The 21,208-nt window shown below is 43.7% G+C and overlaps 1 protein-coding gene and 1 long non-coding RNA gene across 14 annotated transcripts in view; one reads left to right on the plus strand and one right to left on the minus strand.

The window, feature by feature from the left end:
* The window catches only part of nav3 (neuron navigator 3), a 227,489-nt gene that overhangs the window by 185,022 nt on the left and 21,259 nt on the right, over positions 1–21,208 (plus strand). For 8 of the 13 annotated variants that reach the window (XM_037760193.1, XM_037760198.1, XM_037760195.1 and 5 more), the window contains 12 exons: positions 1,542–1,668; positions 3,508–3,820; positions 4,295–5,021; positions 6,486–6,911; positions 7,500–7,541; positions 10,069–10,226; positions 11,176–11,370; positions 11,793–11,845; positions 13,328–13,351; positions 15,078–15,089; positions 15,675–15,698; positions 15,868–15,945. In XM_037760193.1, coding sequence (XP_037616121.1) covers positions 1,542–1,668; positions 3,508–3,820; positions 4,295–5,021; positions 6,486–6,911; positions 7,500–7,541; positions 10,069–10,226; positions 11,176–11,370; positions 11,793–11,845; positions 13,328–13,351; positions 15,078–15,089; positions 15,675–15,698; positions 15,868–15,945 — 2,179 coding nt within the window. The remainder of the gene's footprint in view (positions 1–1,541; positions 1,669–3,507; positions 3,821–4,294; positions 5,022–6,485; positions 6,912–7,499; positions 7,542–10,068; positions 10,227–11,175; positions 11,371–11,792; positions 11,846–13,327; positions 13,352–15,077; positions 15,090–15,674; positions 15,699–15,867; positions 15,946–21,208) is intronic. The other 5 variants (XM_037760194.1, XM_037760199.1, XM_037760196.1 and 2 more) reach the window with 4 other exon arrangements.
* LOC119482562 lies at positions 5,056–12,198 on the minus strand. The gene is made up of 3 exons (XR_005205461.1): positions 12,188–12,198; positions 5,526–5,535; positions 5,056–5,248 (listed from the first exon to the last, which is right to left on the minus strand). It is a non-coding gene; the product is annotated as an uncharacterized LOC119482562 (long non-coding RNA).

Genomic DNA, 21,208 nt, shown 5'->3' on the forward strand with positions numbered 1-21,208 from the left:
GTGATTTGGGATCAAAAACTTTTGACATTTGGAGATTTCTGCAGTAGTTGCTTTTTTTGGCGATTGGATGGCGAATACTTCTGTTGTGGAAACCGCTCAGAAACCCCCTTATTGTCAATCTAGCTAGGAAAGCCATCCATCCTCTGAATGCTCTAGGTCTCTAGTTTGATCCATCCATCCTCTGAATGCTCTAGGTCTCTAGTCTGATCCATCCATCCTCTGAATGCTCTAGGTCTCTAGTCTGATCCATCCATCCTCTGAATGCTCTAGGTCTCTAGTCTGATCCATCCATCCTCTGAATGCTCTAGGTCTCTAGTCTGATCCATCCATCCTCTGAATGCTCTAGGTCTCTAGTCTGATCCATCCATCCTCTGAATGCTCTAGGTCTCTAGTCTGATCCATCCATCCTCTGAATGCTCTAGGTCTCTAGTCTGATCCATCCATCCTCTGAATGCTCTAGGTCTCTAGTTTGATCCATCCATCCTCTGAATGCTCTAGGTCTCTAGTTTGATCCATCCATCCTCTGAATGCTCTAGGTCTCTAGTTTGTGGCTGTAAGGTTTCATGAGGTTGTGATTATCCCAGAGGTCACCACAGGTCATTTTATACAGTTGGTCTCATTTGATTCACAAGAGTCGAAAAAAGCCATGCCGGTTTTTCCTCGCCAAAATTCAGCATAACTTCATAGCGTTACTTAGCCTCCTTCCCAACAAGCTGGCATGACATGTTCGGAGTGTTAAGGGGTTAAACTCTTAAGGACGTTTGGTCAGATTTTGCACATGCATATAAATGCAAACACACATGCAGTGTAAGTATCTGTGTGTCTATCACTGTACATATAAGCTGTCACAGCTGCAGTGCTGGCTGTCATTTTGTGGATGCGTGCAAGAGAGAGAAATTAATGAAAGAGAAGAATCTATTATTATTGATTCGTTGCGTCTGATAGCTGAAAAATGACTTTGCAGATTAGCGCGACATACTGCAGGAGTTTTAATCCTGTTGTAATTAAACGGAGCGTGTGTTGAAGTGATGGCTGTTGGATCCATACGCTCCTCGTTTAGGGCGCTCTCTCTCGGTGTCTGTCAGCCTCCGACAGCTAAATAATGCCGGTGCCGGTGAAGATCCTTTTTATTCCTCCGCACACTCAGAGTTAATGAGAAGCTTAACGATTAATGAGCCTATTTTTTTTTTTTTAAAAGAAGATAGAACTCAAATACCCACAAGTCAATGTGGCCCTAAAAAGGAGCGCAGCTGTTTTGAAGAGACAAATTGGGCAAATGATGTACAAGTCTTCTAGCCTAGCTGGTGAGAAAATTATATTTCATTCCGGCTCTTTTTTATTCTGCAAATCCTTCAGTCGGTGACATTTAGAAGTTTTAATTAGAAGGTGAAGATGGCAGAGGGAGTGTATGCTTGTTAGTGAAGCACTGCTGTGTAAGGTCAGATGAAACTACTCCTGTTAGAATCACCTGCTGAACATAAACCACAAGGCTCCGAATGAGAACTCAACTGACCTCTACTCTTCCTTCTCTCCTCCTGTAGTTGGGACGACAGCAGCTCGGTGAGCAGCGGCCTGAGCGACACGCTGGACAACATCAGCACCGATGATCTGAACACACCCGCCTACACCGCCGTCAGCTCATCATCCCGTAAAAGCAAGGGAGCGCAGGTAAGAACGCAAGCGCTAACCACTTCCCCTTGACCTTTCCTCTAGCGCCATCATCACGTCAACATTTTAATTTCTCTGATACTTTAGTTAATGACCATTCTTATTTTAACGTAGTCTCTTGTGAGTCCCTCAACTTTATGAAAGTGCAGTTCTAACTTCCTGTAGTTCCACTTTAACACAAAACATGACAGGGGAAAGTTTACAAAGCATCATAACTGATAGAAAATGAGTCTAATTTTGTGCTTAAAAAAAAAAAGATTGAATTGCCAGATCTGACTAAATGTCTTCATCAAATGCCGAGTTACAAGCATGCTGGTTTAGCATGAAACCGCGGCCAGTCTGTGTGTGTGTGTGTGTGTGTGTGTGTGTGAGTTCTGAAATCACAGCTGAGGGATTTAACTGTGAACTGAAGGCCACCGCTCAGCTCTCCTCACAGGCTTTTGCTTGTGTTCTGCCAAGTATCTTTGGCCCCTCATGAAATACTCAACAGACTGGGCTCTTAAGAGACTCTGGTGTTGCTAGGGAGACTGGCCATCTGTCAAGGTAGGCTAGTTATCGCTGTTGTGTGTGTGTGTGTGTGTGTGGGTGTGTTTGCATGCGTCCCAAAAGAGGAGATCTGGACACGGGTGAATCCAAAGATAGCTACGACTTCACACACACACACACACACACACACACACACACACACACACACCCCGCTGCTCTGTTTGTGCAGGGACTCATATCTCGCTGTAGTGACTGTATGTGTTTATATAACTTTACTTAAAGGATCATACCGGCGGTTTGTGTTTTAGACTATTAACTACAAATAGGCGATACTTTACATCATTGCTTACCAATTTTTTTAATATTTTGGGGAATATATTAGCAGAAATGGAATATAATATTCATAACTATGTTTTTATTAGTGTATAATCACCTGAAACTAAGAATCGTTTTCGTTAGTTTAGAATGAGTCCTTGACCAGAGGGGTACTCAGTTGGTGGCAATCTGCAACCACACAACTAGATGCCACCAAATCCTACGCACTGTACCTTTAATAACTATGTTTTCTTAATGTATAATCACCTAAAAATAAGAATCGTTGTGTTTTTATGAACCGTTTATATCAACATACTAGTGGGCAACTCCGGGGTCTGAAAAGTGAAGCCAATGCGGAAGTGCCTTAAACTTGCATTCTCTCTAACAGCCAGCAGGGGGCGACTCCTCTGGTTGCGAAAAGAAGTCTGATTGTATAGAAGTCTATGAGAAAATGAGCCTACTTCTCACTTGATTAATTACCTCAGTAAACATTGTAAACATGAGTTTATGGTCTCAGTCGCTAGTTTCAATTCTTCTTCAATACAGCATGATGTTCATTTAGTAAATGATGGTCCCATTTAAAGTCAAATAGACCATAAAGCAGGGGATGCTTTAGGGCGGGGCTACCTTGTGATGGACAGGTTGCTACCACGGCGTTGTCGCCTCGGGGAGTTGTCACTTATTTTCATTTCATGAAAGTTAATTGTAGCTTTTTTGGTCGCCTAATTCTTATTCAGCGTTCGGTTGTACTTAGCTCCACCCTCTTGCGTCACTTCCGGTTGCAAAAAAACAAGATGGTAACGGCCAAAAAACAAAACGGCGACAGCCAATACGCTAAACTTGAGTCTTCAAAACAGCAGTCCACAAACCAATGGGTGACGTCACAGTGACTACGTCCACTTCTTATATACAGTCTATGCTACATATGGAGCGGGTCATCTTCACAGACCCGGTCGCCATCTTTCTACAGTAGCATAGTAACATATTTCACTCAACCATCTATTAAAATCTTTATGTGCTTTCTTTGATCCCCCTCAGTCCCAGAAAGGAAGCAGGTCCAAGCATGCACAGCAGGAGGTGAGCAGCAGCTGGGCCGGAGCCGAGGACCTGAAGAAGGTGGAGGAGGAGCTGGACGCGAGCATGGACCCCGGCAGCGGCTCCTCCCGCTGGAAGACTTCCTCATCCTCCTCCTCTTCCTCTCAAGCCCAGGGCCAGTACGAGGATGCCAATCAGAAGGCGGCCGCGCTGGCCCAGATGTCCCAGACGGGCTCGTGGAGGAGGGGCATGACGGCCCAGGTGGGCATCACGCCACCCAGGACCAAGGGAACCTCTCCTGCCCACAAATCACCAGGTAGGAGTCGTTTGCATGACCATGTCAGTACTCATATGTGCATAAGTGTGCTCTTCAGTATAGGAAGACATTGGTGAATGTAATCTTTGTAAGTGGGTTTTAAGAAGAAATGTCTTCTTAAGAACGGTTCGTGAATGAGGCTCATTGATTTTGGAGTTTTGAGTTGCAGCATATTTGTTGCCTCTATGTGAAGATGTTTTTTCCCCGCTGATACCTGTGCTTGGAGACGGTGCAGCTGCTTTTAAACTTCCAGTCCACTCAGCAGGTTCAGCAGCTTTGTTGCAGATAAGTATTGCTATTCAATGCAGCTGAGCTGTGATAAACACGCTCCTGGCTGTTGGCCAAAATGTACACTAACTTGGCTTTTCCTGCTCTGTGGCCCCACATGTGATAAAAAAACAAGCACTGGGCCAAGAATCTGCTGAGGCTAATGTTTCTGGATTCGTGCTAATAAGTCTTTATGCAAATTGACAGGCAAAACTGATGATGCTAAGGCCTCGGAGAAGGGCAAGGCGCCTTCCAAGAGCTCAGCTGCCATCCAGCGCTCACCCTCAGATGCTGGGAAGAGCAGCGGAGACGAAGGTAAGAAACCTCCTTCTGGCATCGGACGCCCACCCACCACTGCTACTTTTGGATACAAGAAGATCCCGGGTGCCAGTGGTACCCTAATCACCTCCAGTGGTGCAACGCTCGCCAGCGGCTCAGCCACCCTGGGCAAGGCGCCCAAATCCTCAGCCGCCCTCGGCAAAGGCGCGGGCATCGGCGGCCCGCGTAAAACCAGCCTGGATGGCTCACAGCCCCAGGATGACGGCGTTCTCCTCAGCTGCAGCAGCTCCAAAGTGACCCTGCAGTACCGCTCTCTGCCCAGACCGGCCAAATCCTCCAGTGGGGTGGCGGCGGGGCGCAGCGGGCACCGCTCCAGCTCCAGCAGCATCGACTCGAATGTCAGCGGCAAGTCGGTCGGAGGGGCGGCGACGCAAGCCGGCGCCAAACGCCGGGACGGAAAGGCGTGCTCGGACCGCTCCAGTCCCATCACCATCAACCAGACGGACAAGGAGAAAGTGGCGGTGTCAGACCAGGACACCACAGCGGGACTGTCCACCTCCCCCAAGTCCAGCCCCACCTCCAGTTCAACAGGCCAGTCAGGCCTCAGGCAGCCGGGCTCCAAGTACCCCGATATCGCTTCTCCTACGTTCCGCAGGTCAGACACACATAACACGCCGACAGCTTCTGTTCCGTCTTTGTGCCTCGCCATGTGTTTCTACGTGAATCAAGCATATCATCACATGCTACTTTTACAGTCCCATGATTATTAGCTATAGACCCTTTCACAGCCGACGTCATGATTACGTCACGGTGTTAGCTGGAGGCATAACAAAGTAAAGACTGGAGGCGAACACTAGTAGTGAGCTAAAGTTACACATCTTGCTGATTTGCACATTTGAGATCTAGCGAGCTACAATATTGGCGAAGCGTTTCAGAGACGAAGAGAAAAAGCATGCCTTTAAATGCATTACAAGTCTTACAGTACTGATGATTCTGACTCGATCTATTTCAGAGTTTAAGGTTGTTTTCATTCATTATGATGAACTGTTTGTGGTGCTCAGCGATTTCCTGATGCAGACTCGCTCCCCAGACTCCTGTAACAGATTGGGGCATTTATTGAAGACGTCATCTGTGGTGGTGAAGTCTCACCATGGCTCACCATGTCACCTCTAGCATATTTAGATGCGTTTGGAAGTGCAAAACGAATATAAGACACTTAATAAATCATATTTCAGCGCCTTCATGGAGAGATTGATTGGGCGAGTTTACTCGGCTGCACAGCCAAGGGTGCCACGGATCGTTCCCTGGTGTCGGTGATAAGCCACTGCAGATGAAACATATCTTTACCCCGAAGATGAAGGGGGCGATGGCTCTTCATTCGGGTCAGGCAAATCCAGCTCAGCAGTCTTGATCAGAACAGACAGGAGACAGGAGTTTCTCGGCACGCCAAATCCCTGACTCATTAGAAGCGTGCGTTCTGCAGCCGTGTCCAAACATCCGTCCCATCCGATCTGTCAAGCCGACCCGTTTCATCTGCATGTCTTCAAGCTTCTTTTTTTTTCTCTCTCAAAGAGAGCGTCACCTATATATTTCATGTGATTGCGATGACAGGCTGGGACAGGCGCAATATGAGTAGCAGCAGGCTGTCGGAGCATATGTGGGAGGCAAAACAGGAGTTGAGTGGCCCTAACAGATTAGGTTCTTTAAAGTCACAGGGTTGAGACGGGCAAAGCTATCAAAGCAGATGTGTCGATGTAAATTAGTGGAAGTGGAGTTCGCTGCGAGGGATGAATGTGTTGCTCAGTACTTTATCTGCAGTTTAAAGTTACACTAAAGTTGTGGGGATGATTTAGTAGCTGTTACTTGATGCGTTGGAGTAAAGTAATTAATACAATGTTTTATAGATAGCTTAAAGTAATGGATAAACAGTTATAGTTTCTTGATTCGTGTGACCAATACAGTGATACAGTTTTATATGTAATATCCATTAGATAACATCAATGTAATCCACTTTCTCAAAGCACCACAGTTCTTCATTTTCCAGTATGGATCTTGCAGATGCTCCTCACTTGTCCTTTGGGCATTTCTGAATGACTGCACCCACCTCTCTGCCCCCCAGATTGTTTGGCACCAAAGCCAGCAGCAAGGCCAGCTCTCCGGGCACTCCCGACTCTGGCAAGTGCCCCTCAATACTGGGCAGCCCCCACGGCACGCTGGCGAGGCAGGCCAGCCTGGACTCGCCCTCCTCTGGCACGGGGAGCCTGGGCAGCGCTGGCGGCCTGAGCGGCGGCAGCAGCCCGCTGTACGGTAAAACCCCAGACCTGTGCACCGACTCCCCGGCGTCCAGCCCGGCCTCTGGCCTCTCCCTGCCCTCCAACGCTCGGCCCTGGCCTGCCTGTAGCTCGTCCGCTGGCAGCAAGGACACACTGAGCTGCCAAAGCATGACCAGTCTGCACACCAGCTCTGAGTCCATTGATTTGCCGCTGGGCCACCACGGGCCCAAGGTTACGCGAACCGGCAGTGTCAAGTCCACCCTGTCTGAGGGGTGAGTAACAGGGAATACGATTGGGCTGAATCGTATTCATTGTTTCATTTGAGAACAGAGACAAAGAGTGTATCTCCCTACCTTAAGACATAGACACACAATGCAGAGGAACCTCAGTAATACAAGTAGAACAAGAAGAAGAAACTCACCTATCCAGCATTCATTTTTCTGGCATGGTTTTGGTGTTATTTCCAGCGTAGTCTATTGCATTGACAAGGTACCAATCTTAGTGTTTATGGGATCATCATTAAAGCCATGCTAGAAAAAGTCCCACAATAATTCAGATCATTTCAGACCATTGTTTTGTCCACATACTGTGCATGCTATACATCTCATAACAAAGAATAATAAGTTCCCTTACTAGTTTAGCTGTATGTCTCAAAAATGAAACAATTGATTAACATTTAAAACGGCCTGTGTTTTATATTTGTTGTCTTTTTCTGTGATGCATCAGTAATTGTTTTCTCCATTGTCTTTGTGTTTGTCAAAAGTAAAAAAAAAAGAAATGTGATTTTTTTTCTCATGTATCACAAAAACAAATGTTTTCTTGGTGTTCATCTAATTCACTCATCCTCTGTGTTTTAACAGCATGCCTCTTGACAGAAACACGCTTCCCAAAAAGGGACTGAGGTACAACACATCTGCAGACAGATCCCATTCTCAACTGTTCTTCTTTTATTCACTCACTCACTCATATACATTATTAGTATACATTTGCATGAAAATAATCATTCTTCAATCTATGAAGTGTAACTTTCCATGTTATGTTATACATGTGGCATGCTGTGGCGTCATCTATAGCAGCGATTCCCAACCTGAGTTGCCTGTTCCTCAAGGAGTATTTCAGTTGCTCGAGTATATTAAGGCCTTAACGTAATAGATAAACAGTTATAGATATCGTAACATAATAGATAAACAGTTATAGATATCTTAACGTAATAGATAAACAGTTATAGATATCTTAACGTAATAGATAAACAGTTATAGATATCTTAACGTAATAGATAAACAGTTATAGATATCTTAACATAATAGATAAACAGTTATAGATATCGTAACATAATAGATAAACAGTTATAGATATCGTAACATAATAGATAAACAGTTATAGATATCTTAACATAATAGATAAACAGTTATAGATATCTTAACGTAATAGATAAACAGTAATAGATATCGTAACATAATAGATAAACAGTTATAGATATCTTAACGTAATAGATAAACAGTTATAGATATCTTAACGTAATAGATAAACAGTTATAGATACCTTAACGTAATAGATAAACAGTTATGGATATCTTAACGTAATAGATAAACAGTTATAGATATCTTAACGTAATAGATAAACAGTTATAGATATCTTAACGTAATAGATAAACAGTTATGGATATCTTAACGTAATAGATAAACAGTTATAGATATCTTACAGTGATAGATAAACCGTTACAGATAGCTAAAAGTAATAGATAAACAGTTATAGATAGCTTAACATAATAGATAAACAGTTATGGATATCTTAACGTAATAGATAAACAGTTATAGATATCTTAACGTAATAGATAAACAGTTATAGACAGCTTAACGTAATAGATAAACAGTTATAGATATCTTACAGTGATAGATAAACCGTTATAGATAGCTAAAAGTAATAGATAAACAGTTATAGATATCTTAACATAATAGATAAACAGTGGATGTGGGTGTGCAATTGACAAAAAGGGTTGGGAACCACAGATCTATTGATTAACAGATCTAGTGATTATCTCGTGCAACCTTCACACTGCAGGAACACATTTCTGCACAGATTAAACTAGCAGAGAGTTTGCTGTTCTCTTATATTTTCCAACACGTTTCAGTCACCTTATGTACCAAGTAATAGTTTTTGACTTAATTGAGGTGTCTTCCCTAATCCCCAATGAAGTCCCAAAATCCAGATTAGATTATAACTCTCATTAAGTAAGGCGAAAAAAAATCTGATGCAGTATAAAAACGCTGCGTCATGATGATCAGGACAGGAACGTTTGCATGTCTGCTTCTCTGTGTGCATCCTCATCCGATTCTCATTGCTCAGAAATGCGGCAAAACCCCGCCGCCATGACGGAGCAGTTCTTCCTCAGCTCCCTAAAATGGCCTAAACCCTCCTGATAACATTTGCTGTGCCGCTAGCCAAGGGGGGGGGAGAAGAAGAAGTAGAATGGATACTTTGATTTTAGCTGGGACTAAAGAGACTCTGACAGAAATACCATAACCCATTCATCACAGTGGCACAACCTCTGCAGGGAACAAGCCCTCTTGCCAATTATACAACTCTGCTGCAGAGGGGTCGGACGGGGCATGCTGGTTTCAAAACCATTCTTTCATTTCGATGGTGCTGATGCTCTTTACTGGGCCTTAAAAGCATCTGATCTCATAGTACACATTATGCCTGTTGGATGGGATGTTGAGTACTGACTGCAGTGTTTTCTCCACAGTGACGGTCATTTGTTCACATCTTAAATCAGCATTTTTAGATTTCCTACAAGAGGAGCTTAGACTAGTAATTGCCCCCTTTTAGTCATGTAAATAAGCATGTTGGTGCACAAAGTATACCGAGTCAAACGCTGACCCCTTGGATATTTCAGACTGTTACGAATGCTGCTGTGTCACACCATTCAACGCCACTCTTTAGACACCCCGATCCCTGGTGGGGAGAATGCGAAACACAGGCGTGGTGGGGACTGGAGCCGGGTCAGGATGTGACAAGCGTAGTAATGGGGGGCGTTGGAAAGGAAGACGGCGTTGAAAAGGAATGAGCGCAAACTCAATTATCATCCTCGGAGGATTAAATATGGCCGATTGTCATGCCCAGCGATAAGGGGGCCTTCTGTTGCTGAGCCACTTTGGAGCTGGGGGAAGAGAAGAGATGAACAGCAGCGTCAGTGCGTTGGCAGCTTTGAGCCGAAGCAGTGTGTGTGTATACAGTGTATGTGTGTGCATGCATGTGAGCATCTGTGTGTGTGTGTGGCTGCATGCTTTTTTTTTTTTTTGCCATCTGCTCACATGCTTCTATTATGTAGCTCTGCACTCACTTTCACCAACACACAACTTCACTTCTTGGACTTTCCACATATCTCTGTGTTTGCCTGGAGCTCACTGTGTCTTTGTGGGTTTTCAGGTACCCTCCGTCCTCGCGGCAGGCGTCTCACGAGGAAGGGAAAGAGTGGTTGAGGTCCCATTCAACAGGGGGGCTTCAGGACACAGGCAGCCAGTCCCCACTGTCTCCCCCCGGAGCCTCCTGCACCACCACTGGAAAATACCACTACTCCAACCTGCGTAAGTCTATAGAGGATAAACTCTAATAGATAGCTGAGTTATAGCATGTACGTAGGCAGTGAATGTCTGATGATTTTATGTTAAAGCTTCATTAGGCAGAATATAGACTGTACATTATCTCGCTTATTACACAGCTACTTACTTAAGAAATCAATATTTTGACACAAAAACGGTCCGCCAGAGTCCGACATCAGAGCTGTGCCCAAAGCAACGGTCTGTTATACATAGCAATGGTGTGTTATAGAGAAATTACAGACCGCAGAACGCCGTGGTTGACCAATCAGAATCGAGTATTCAACACAGCCGTGTAATAAATTGTTTTAAAGAGGACCTTTTATGCTTATTTTCAGCTTCATACTTGTATTTTTGGTTTCTACTAGAACATTTTTATATACTATAATGTTCAAAAAACGCTTTACTGACCAACCAAAGTCAAACTTTTCGGACTCCGCTCCAGCTTTTGTTTAAGGGCATGCCAAACTAGCCGCTATAGGTTACTCAGTGACATCACCACGTTACGGAAGAAAAAGGCGGGACTTCAAGCGAGGTGTTTCAAGCAGTTCAGGGGAGAGTAACTCCCTTTGGACTGGACTTTGGGCTTTGTAACTTTGCAGACCTTTTACATGCCCAAAAAACTATATAACACAGTAAAGGAAAGGGAAAAACACAAAAGCATGATAGGTCCTCTTTAACCATCTTCATAGAGCTCTTAAGTTTACATTTTTCTGTTTCTAAAATGTATGAAAATACTGTTTGTGAAGTGGAATATATGACAGTAGGACACATTGCCTTGGAAACAAGCTGTATGACACTGAACTGTATGCACATCTGCAACATGATTTGATCATATCCAGCTGTATATGTGTTTATTATTATCACTGAAAACTGTAACAGGGGAAAATATAACTTATCAACACTGATCTTGGTGTTTTTTCTTTTGTCCGTGCAGTGAGCCCCACTAACATCAGCCAGTACAACCTGCCACCAGGCAGCAGCAGCATGAGCCGCTCCAACAGCATCCCCGCCCAGGACTCCTTCGAGCTCTACGTAGAGGGTCACCCACTAGGTGGCAGCGCGACCTCCCTGGAAGACCGCCCGCGGGGCATCAGCCGCTCCGGCTCCTTCAGGGACAGCACTGACGAAGGTAGGACACACACGCTCTTAAACACACTCTTTAAATGACCTCCCTACTAAGAAGCCATTAGAACTCATTTAAGGAGCACATTAAGCAAAGTAAAGTCCCGTCAGTCATCAAGAGCTTTAATACCAGATTTAATGAGCTCTCACTGTGTTTGTTCACACTGTGACGGACTTGGCTCGCTCTGTTCTGATCTTTTTGTGGGTGATATAAGACGCTGTGATTGCATCCATATAGAGGTCAGCTTTTTAATGGACAAATCATGTTTGTTTTTTTCTGGTATAACTCTTCACAATTAGCTATCAAGTAATATTCAGTCCGCTTTGTAATCAAGGATAAATAAAAAAGCAATTAATAATGTCATATACATTTTGTATTAGTTTCTTTAAACCAGTTTGTCACTCATTGCTCTCCATATTTGCTTACAGTTCATGGCTCTTCATTGTCTCTGGTCTCCAGCACGTCTTCACTGTACTCTGCGGTAAGTTACAGCCACGTGCCGTATATCTAAAACTAGTAAAGCTGCTCCAACCACTTTTATATTAGCAATGTAATGACTTCGTAGTGGCATATGCACTAAGAATTACATTACATTACATTATTAAATTAAATTAAATGGAGACCAAAACAGAGCTTAAAGGAAAGTAAATATCGGTGGCCAAAAAACACAACTCCAAATATGTTGCTTTGTGTCTGCTAACTGTGTAAATAAATATGCAACTGTTTGCTAACAAGTTTGCCATCGCACCTTTTATAAGGTGATACTGTGTCAGTGTTGTGTTTACAGCTTGTTTCCCAGTTAATGCAGGGTTTAAAGCTGCACTGCCTTGTTGTAGTACCCAACAGCACCCCGAAATCCTTAAAGAGGACCTACTATGCTTTTTCTTTACTGTGTTATATAGTTTTTTGTGCATGTAAAAGGTCTGCAAAGTTACAAAGCCCAAAGTCCAGGCCAAAGGGAATTACTCCCCCACACAGAAACTGCCTGAAACGCCTCGATTGAAGTCCTTACTTTTCTTCCGTAACGTGGTGATGTCACCAAATAACACATTTGCATAACACCTGGTTTGGCAAACCCTCAAACAAAGCTAGTTAGAGCGGAGTTGGAGCGAAGTCCGAAGGGTTTGGTTCAGTTGACCAATCACAGAGTGGGCCAGCTGACCAATCAGAGCAGACTAGGCTTTTAAGAAGGGGGGAGGAGCCTAAACGGAGCGTTTCAGACAGAGGGTGAAAAGAGGTACTACAACACAGCCGGTATGAGGAAAGTAAAGCGTTTTTTTTAACATTAAAGCATGTAAACATTGATTTAGTAGAAACCCAAAATACAAGTATGAACCTGAAAACAAACCCAATAGGTCCTCTTTAAAGTCTCAACTCATTGTTTTGAGACTCAGTGAGCTAAGAGGACAGCAAGATTGTAATTTTAAACATTGACTGTTTAAATATAGATTATTTAAATGCGACAACACTGAGTTAAATCAAAGCCTTCCAGCTCTTCCCGGTGATGCAGTGTAGCATCGCATCTCATATCATACACTCTCTTCCAGTATTTCTATCTTCTGTTTCTGTAGAACCAAAAAAATAAATAACTTCCCATCGCTGCATGCTTGCTAACTTTGCCAGATAAGACTCTGGGCAAGTGTTGGGTTTCTAATACCACAGGCAGCGTTCCAGTCTTCATGTTCAGTGAGGCAACAGATTTGTTTTCGGGGGGAGAATCGATTACCACCCACCTCCGCCTGTTTCCAATTGCAAGTTGCAGAGGAAAGGCTTGGATGAACGATGGCGATAGCGATATTTTCTGTTATTTTAATCTAATTTTATTTATCCTCTTCGGCTATGTGGTGATCATAATTCCTCTTCATTGACATTAAAATGCATGTATAAGATGCTTGATTGAACACAATACACAGAGCCAATGATCTTTTTTTGTTGTTAATTATGTTATGCTTCTTCCTTGCAGACGGAGGAGAAAGCACACTCAGAGGTAAGGATGGATAATATTCCGTCTGGCTGCATGTCTGCTTTCTCTTTAGCACCTTCCCGCTTCACATTCAGACAGTTAAAGACATTTACAACCTTAAAGCTGTGAAGTGCTGCACTGTTGGCCGCTGAGCAGCTCTGCAGATACTTGGCGGGGGTTAATAAGTGCGGAGGAAGATAAAAAAGGAGTTTATCCTGTTTAGTTTACATTTTTATTCTGGGAAGTGACACGGGTGATTTGCATTTGTACGTCTTTACGTTTGCGTGTCTTTCTGTTGCACTGCATCTATATATCAGAGTCTGTCTATGTCAATCAAAGCACAAACAGTGATATTTGCTCATCTAAATTTGGCCTTTTATGGATGATAGCCAAAATGGATAAAATGGTATCAAGTTCTACAATAAAGCAGTTTAACACTATGTTGCATTGCTTTTTTACATCAGTAATATTTAGCATTAATTTCCTCTTCATCAGCCGTACTGTGCTACATAGCTTATATCATTTACTCATTATAAAATCTGACACTATACATATGTAATGCATGCTCTGCCCTTTGGCTCTGTTTTTGTTTTTGTTCAACCATCCTGTTCAGTTTATCACTGATTCTTCTTTGATTTCCTGATTATCTGTTAGAGTCTCTGTTCTGCTCATTAGAGCTTTAACTTCCAAGTTCAGATCAAACCGTAACGGCAAATACTGCTGCGGTGTTTGTTTTAATCCTGCCAGATGGGTGGAGTTTAGCATTTGAGGACAGCTCACGCAGTACAGACTGACAATGATGGACTACAGTTAGGGATGCACCGATACCGATACCTTGGATTTGAGTGTCGGCTGATACCGAGTACCGATCCGATACCAGTGTTTAATTAATAAGCTGTATGCTTTTATTCGTAAGTAGGGCTGTCGCAATTAATCGCATGATTGTTTATAGTTAATTGCACAGTTTTTCTGTTCAAAGTATAACTTAAAGGGAGATTTGTCAAGTATGTAATACTCTTATCAACATGGGAGTGGGCAAATATGCTGTTTTATGCAAATGTATGCATATATTTATTATTGGAAATCAATTAACAACACAAAACAATGACAAATATTGTCCAGAAACCCTCACAGGTACTGCATTTAGCATAAAACAATATGCTCAAATCATAACATGGCAAACTGCAGCCCAACAGGCAACAACAGCTGTCAGTGTGTCAGTGTGCTGACTTGACTATGACTTGCCCCAAACTGCATGTGATTATCATAAAGTGGGCATGTCTGTAAAGGGGAGACTCGTGGGTACCCAGAGAACCCATTTACATTCACATATCTGGAGGTCAGAGGTCAAGGGACCACTTTGAAAATGGCCATGACAGTTTTTCCTCGCCAAAATTTAGCGCAAATTTGGAGCGTTATTTAACCTCCTTTGCAACTAGCTAGTATGACATGATTGGTACCAATTCCTTAGGTTTTCTAGTGTCATATGATGCATGGATCTTCCCTCACTTAGCTTTGAAACTGAGCCCGCTACAACCTATGACAGCCCTATATATAGTATATAAACATAGAATTAAATTGAATAGATCAGCCCCATCGGCCCCATACATACCCCATCCAGCTATTTGAGTCAGTGTTGGCCCGATATCCAACATCAGTATCGGTGCATCCCTAACTACATACATTGACCCAATTCTGGTTATTTTTTCCTTCAAAACTGACTCACATTTTGATATTTTTCTACTTTCAGATCCTGAGACAGGTGACCTACACATGACTTGAATTTATCACCACTTACTTGTTTGTTGTTATGTTGGCACAACGGCAACTTGGCTAAGCATTGTCGGCACTGAGGATGAGAAACGGCAATCAAAAGAAGTCATGAAAAGGAATTGATTGGCAACCAAATCTAAAATGTCAAAACTGTCAATGAACCGTGTGAAAACATGTCTTTTGTCATATGGATTATATGTAAAAAAAACAAAAAAAAAACAGACATAAACATCAAACTAAAATTCTGACATTAAGAATAATTTGGAAATGTGAAAGAAACCAAATCCTTTCTTGTGATTGTCCATACTTTCTTGTACTTGTGTTGTCCACTTTGGTAAACTGACACATCTGGCACTCATTATATAAGGAACAATATCAGGTATATGCTCCTTGACCCATGTCAGGATTACTTACCTCTATCTCTGCTTCGCTGCTCAAAGTGTAACCATGAGAAACCCCGTGCTGTGGCTGCCTGTGCTAACCCCTTTCCTCTGCAGCCACATCACTAACATGCTGTTTGATGGAGGCGTGCAACATAGTGTTAATTTTTGTTACTCTTCTCTTTTCAATCAAGGGCCAAACAGTCCAAAATTCCACGGTAATCCCCCCCACACTTTGTGTTCACACTTTTTTACCCCAGTGTCTTATTCACACATGTTACTGCACAGTTTTTACATCAAAAGTTATCAACAAGGGAGTCCTTCTTCTCTTTTACGTTCTTCAGGAAGCGTTAACTTTACCTCTTTTGCTTTCTTCACCTGAAACAGCAAATCAGAAAGCTGCGCCGGGAGCTGGACGCCTCTCAGGAGAAGGTGGCGACCCTGACGTCTCAGCTGTCTGCCAATGTGAGTTTGTTTACCTGGAAAAGACGCCGTCAAAAAACAGCCGGCTCATTTGCATGATAACCTGCTGTCAGAGAGCTTTTACGGGGAGCGTTGCCTATCGAAGCTCTGGGAGGAATACAAATCTTTGAGACGCCCACTAATTCCTTTCCTCTGTGTTTGAAGCCACCGTGCGTGTTTTTAGGCTTTTTGATTTTTTGTTAGTGTGTGTTTTTGTGTCTTTAGATGGGATGTTTTCTTGTGTGTGTTTGTGTATCTATCGCGGATTGTCTCTTTGCTTTTTGTCTCAGCCGGTGGGGGTTTCAGCGAGAACTTTCCAAATCCAACCAAGCAGAGAGAATCAAATAGAGATAGACGGGGCGCGGGAAAAAAGAGAGAACGAGGGAGATGAGGATAAGTGAATCTAGACTTGGAGTGCGTCATACGTGGGTGAAACAAGAGTGAGATACAGAAGACCTCCAACCCCCCAGACGGAGCCGTCTTTGTGCTCAGATGCAGATAGATCGACAAACTCCAGCGTCTGACTCTGACTCGGCTCGGCACAGCCGCCCCGCCCTCGACGCCGAGTGCCTGATCAAGCGTGGAGGCAGACGGGGGTCTTCGCTTCGGTCTGACGCTTTGATCACTAAGTTGTGCGGAGCTGAAAACTGAAGGCTAAACGGCGGGGAAACTTGACGAATGGAAGAGGGAGACATGACTTTATAAAAGAGGAGTTATGTAGGGACAGTCAGACAAACTTTTGGTTTGTTTTGGTCATGGTAAATCTCACATAGAGATTCACATTTGGAGTATAGTCTGAGTGGAATAATTCACCGTAGTCTTCAGCTGTGAGTACTAACAATAGCCATGTTGATTGATTACGTCCTTTATGATCATTTTAGGGGAGTGGCTTTGGAGGGAGGCCTGAATGGACGGGCTCTCAGTGTTGCCGACTTGGCAACTTACTCTCTAGATTTAGGGACTTGAAAAAACGACAGCGCACGGGGAAAGCACCTGTGGGTGGAGCCGCCCTCGTCAAGTGGGTTGATAGCGCCTGAAAGACCGGTTGCCCGCCCGCCTCCCTCCACGTCGCAACCGGGTGAGAGAGCGAGGAGTCCAGTGCGCCGTTCGTCTACATGCACGCCATGGATGCGTGCTCGCGCTGCAGAGGGCAGAGCTGGCAAGCTTAGAGAGTGAATCGGAGTAACGTTTAACAACTCTTTACTAATAAAAGTGCTAAAAAACACTTTCATATAACGCTTGTCGTCCTTAAATACAAGGTGCAAATCCTTAGTATCGATACAATGGATTTTTGCGTTTCAAATTTATATCAATAAACGTCTCCCGTGAAGGACAACTTGCCGAGTAACTATCGATGTAGTTGGATCGTAGGAATATAAAGCTATACATCAATGTAGTAAATTGAATCGTTACACCCCAAGCTGTGAGTACTAACAATAGCCATGTTTGTTTGTAGAGACAAGCCACTGTCACTGGTGTCAAGTCTGTAAATGACAACAGGTTATAGTACAGTAAAAACATAATTATATACGGCATTTCATACTAGCTGGTTTCAAAACCCCACTGGCAGGATTCTCATCGTCCTGTAACAAGCGAGAGAGAGACGCTGCAACACTACGAAGCAGTAAAAACATTGAAGAACTAATCAAGTATAGCCAGGCGAGAACACAGTTTACATCTGCAAGGGCCAAATAATTTGCTCCATACATTTTATAACATATGTTGCCGTAGCTTTGAGAAGCAAAAACATTTAAAAAAAAGACTCTAGTGTTTCGCCATATGTGTTGTTTGGTTTTCACTGGCCATTAACAAGGTCACTGAGCATCAAAACAGCAGCTGAAAAAGGCTACCAGTCTCCTGTGCCAAGCCATATGCAAAACACCCACATGTGCTTTACAGCTCCCACTCTCATGTTACCGGCTCGGGGATTTAAAGAAGGAAAACAACATGTTGTACTGGAGCTGCATCACACTGTATCCACATGACAGCGTGGCGGTTTGCCGGTGCTGGTGCTATAAGCTCGTCTTATCCTCCCAGTGGGGAGTGTGACCCCACGGATACGTATCAGCCTCGGCAGCCTCTGACATGCTGTCCACCCACGGCTCACAAACCAGACACTCTCGAGTGTTGAGACCTGTGAGAGACATCGTTTAGTCATTAATATTCCTGAACGGATATAGACAAACGTTCCTTTGTACAGGAAACCTACACGTTGGTAGGTGTTGCATCCTTTAGTTAAAGGAAACTTTCATAGGAATAAACGTTTCCCCGCCTCCAGTGCTGTATCCAGTTCTCTTAATACATCCATGGTTGAGTTGCGCCTATATTAATGAAACAACAACAACACGGAGGCCCTGTAGTCCGATCCAAGACGGCAAACTTTATTACTCCTTTCAACCTTTTGACAAAGGCAGCTCAGACCAGATACACTCCCTCCGTTTTTACCTTTCACAATAAAAGCTCTAGACGTATAGTATTCGCAGGCGAGTGTTTCACATTTGTCACGCCCCCGGTGTGTAAAGGCCTTTAATGTGATGTTATACAAAACTAATTTCTTTAATACTGTATATGTTATGGTGTGTATGCTAAAAGGTAATTTCAGTTTGGTTGTGACCTCAACTTATTTGACCTTATCTTGTGGTTTCAGAAAGTGTGTCAGATACCAAAGGTCTAATTTTCTCAACCTGAAAATAACCAGAGTTGATAATGTCAATATATATATTATACGGTTGTTGAGAGAGAGCATTTTGTTGGGAAAAGATTTGCGTAACGGCCTCAGGTGTCGTCGTTAACCAGGGCTGCACACGATTGTTGAAATCGCAAATATGGCCTACTGCAATGTTCAAATCCCAATATTCGTTAAAAGTGAGATATGTGTCAAAATACCGTTCTAAATTAAATGTTGTGATGATGCATGTCCTGGCCTACACATCAAAAATGTATAATAAAAAAATATTATTCCCTCTCATATCCCAAATCATATCGCCATGGCAATATCAGTCAAAATAATCACAAATTATATTTTTGTTTTCAGAATCATGCAGCCCTAATGTTAACTTGTAATGGTTGAATGCGTATTCATTTCATCTCCTGTCTTTCCATCAGAGAGCCACGGTGGAGATCTTTCAGTGATTGAGGTCATCTGATGTTGATCTCCTCTCATTTGCTGCCGCTGCATACATAATTATAATAATAATGATCATTTTCTGGGTTTGTTTTTGTGCAGGAAATTGAATTTGGATCTTAAATAAAATATTACGGGGGGGTGTCTCTGACTCGGATTAAGAACACCCCCGTTGATGTCGTTTTAATTAACTGCGTATTTGTTTTTGGTCGCATTTGATCCAGACGGAGCAAAATTAGTAAAAACCAACATCCTGTCAAAGGGATTAAGAAGAATAAGATGCTGTATGTACCACCTCTCAGCCTGTGAAGGGGATGCGTTCTCCTGCCTGGACTGATATTAAATCGGGTTTAAGAGTTCACACAGACTCCCCTCCTCCTCCTCTCAGTCTTTTTCCTCTTTCTACTCACTGTGTCACCCTATCACCTCTCCCTTTCTGCTCAGCCTGCTCTTCTTCCTCATTTTCTCTCTCATCCCCTCCCCTCCTTTCCATTGGTTGCCTCCCCTTCATGCTGTAGTGTTTAAAGAAGGTAGCCCAGCAGCAGGTGCTGGCTTAGACCACTCTAGTCGTGACTGCGCGTCGTCCGTCTTCCAACTGACACACAACCTCTCCCTCGAGATGTCGTCCGCGTCTTTATCAGTGGCGTCTGGCAGCACTAACACCGATGACTTCTCCTCGTCCAGCTCACTTGTTTGGCCCACCGTCAACCTCTACCCCGGACCTCGGGGTCAGAAAAACGGGGGTTCGGGGTGCAAGCGTGTCCGCGTCTGGGGCCGTGTCCCGGGAGGAGCAGGACAGATGGTTCAGCCACCACGGGACACGTGGCAGGGTGATCGGCGCCTCCTTTGGGGAGGACAGGTGGGCAGAGAGGAGGGAGAGGGGGGTGTCGAGTCGGAGCTCACAGGTGGAGTTGGAAAGAGATGTGGAGTTTGGAGAGATGAGTTGGAACAGTTGGCATTTCTAAAAGGTCGAGACCTTTGTAGATTCAGCCAGAGACACGGAGTGGAAGAGACAGCTCAGGGTGCTACCGCGTGTTTGTTTCTGGGTTTATGAGGATCTTAAAGCAGAATAGGAACGCTCTCTCTCTCTGAAATGACCTGTGATTGGCCAAAGTCTCCTGTCACGGGCTAGATTTTTTAAAGCCTGAAAACAGAGCTATGAGGAGGTGCAGAAGTCTCTCAGAACACTTGAATTACAATATACTGAAAGGTTATTATGGATTTTTATGCCAAAAACATTCTGCCTGCTGCCGCTTTAAGTCCTCATAAGAATAGTAAGATTATGAATTTTCCCATTTTGACAGAGCTAGATTGCACATTTGGGAACTAAATGCTGTTAAATTCAGTAAATGAAAGTCCTTGAATGTATAATAATGTGTGTGTTTGTGTTAAGCAGAGATTGTCTGGGCTCGCTGCCCACCTCTCTGTGACACAGCAGGCCTGACAGGTGTCTCAGGATGAGAGGATGAGCTGGCACATAGAAATATATATATACACCGATTTTTACAGATTTGCACGAGGACACACAGCCGCGAACATAAGGCGACATTCAGACATAAACATACATTCAAAAAAGCACATGCACAAGTAAATCCAGATACACATGCAGACATCACACACACGAGGTTCAGCAGAGCAGATGGCGTGACGTTCGCCATCCTTCAGCGCGTCGCCTCTGCATCTCCAGGTGACAGATGAGGTCAGGGAGGTCACTGATCTGCGTCCCCTGTGTGATATCCAGACTGTTTTCATGCTGGTATTAGTCCAGGAAGTCTTTGGAGCGTGCTCAAATCCATAATTCACAGCGATAAGATGCAACTGTGACGTTATATAAAACTCTCCTAACAAACTCCCCGTTCAAGTAAGTCGTTCTGAACATGCTTTGTGTGAACTTGCCCTTGAAATCTGAGTCACTCAGAAGTGAAGGGCTTCATGTTTTTGTTTTGTTTTTTCTAAAGCTAGTTATCTCAGCAGCAGTTCTTTATAGGATACAGGGAACCTCTTCAGGAGGGCGCAGTAAGAGCCTTCAGACGTCCCACATCTCGTCTGCTCCTCATTCGTCTTTGGCTCAATCGGAAACTCACTTGAAAGCTTTCATCCCCAACCAGCAGACCAACATTTTAATTCTCTGTACAGGCTTTT

This window comes from Sebastes umbrosus, chromosome 23 (assembly GCF_015220745.1).
Source record: "Sebastes umbrosus isolate fSebUmb1 chromosome 23, fSebUmb1.pri, whole genome shotgun sequence".
In the NCBI taxonomy this organism is placed as follows: domain Eukaryota; kingdom Metazoa; phylum Chordata; class Actinopteri; order Perciformes; family Sebastidae; genus Sebastes; species Sebastes umbrosus.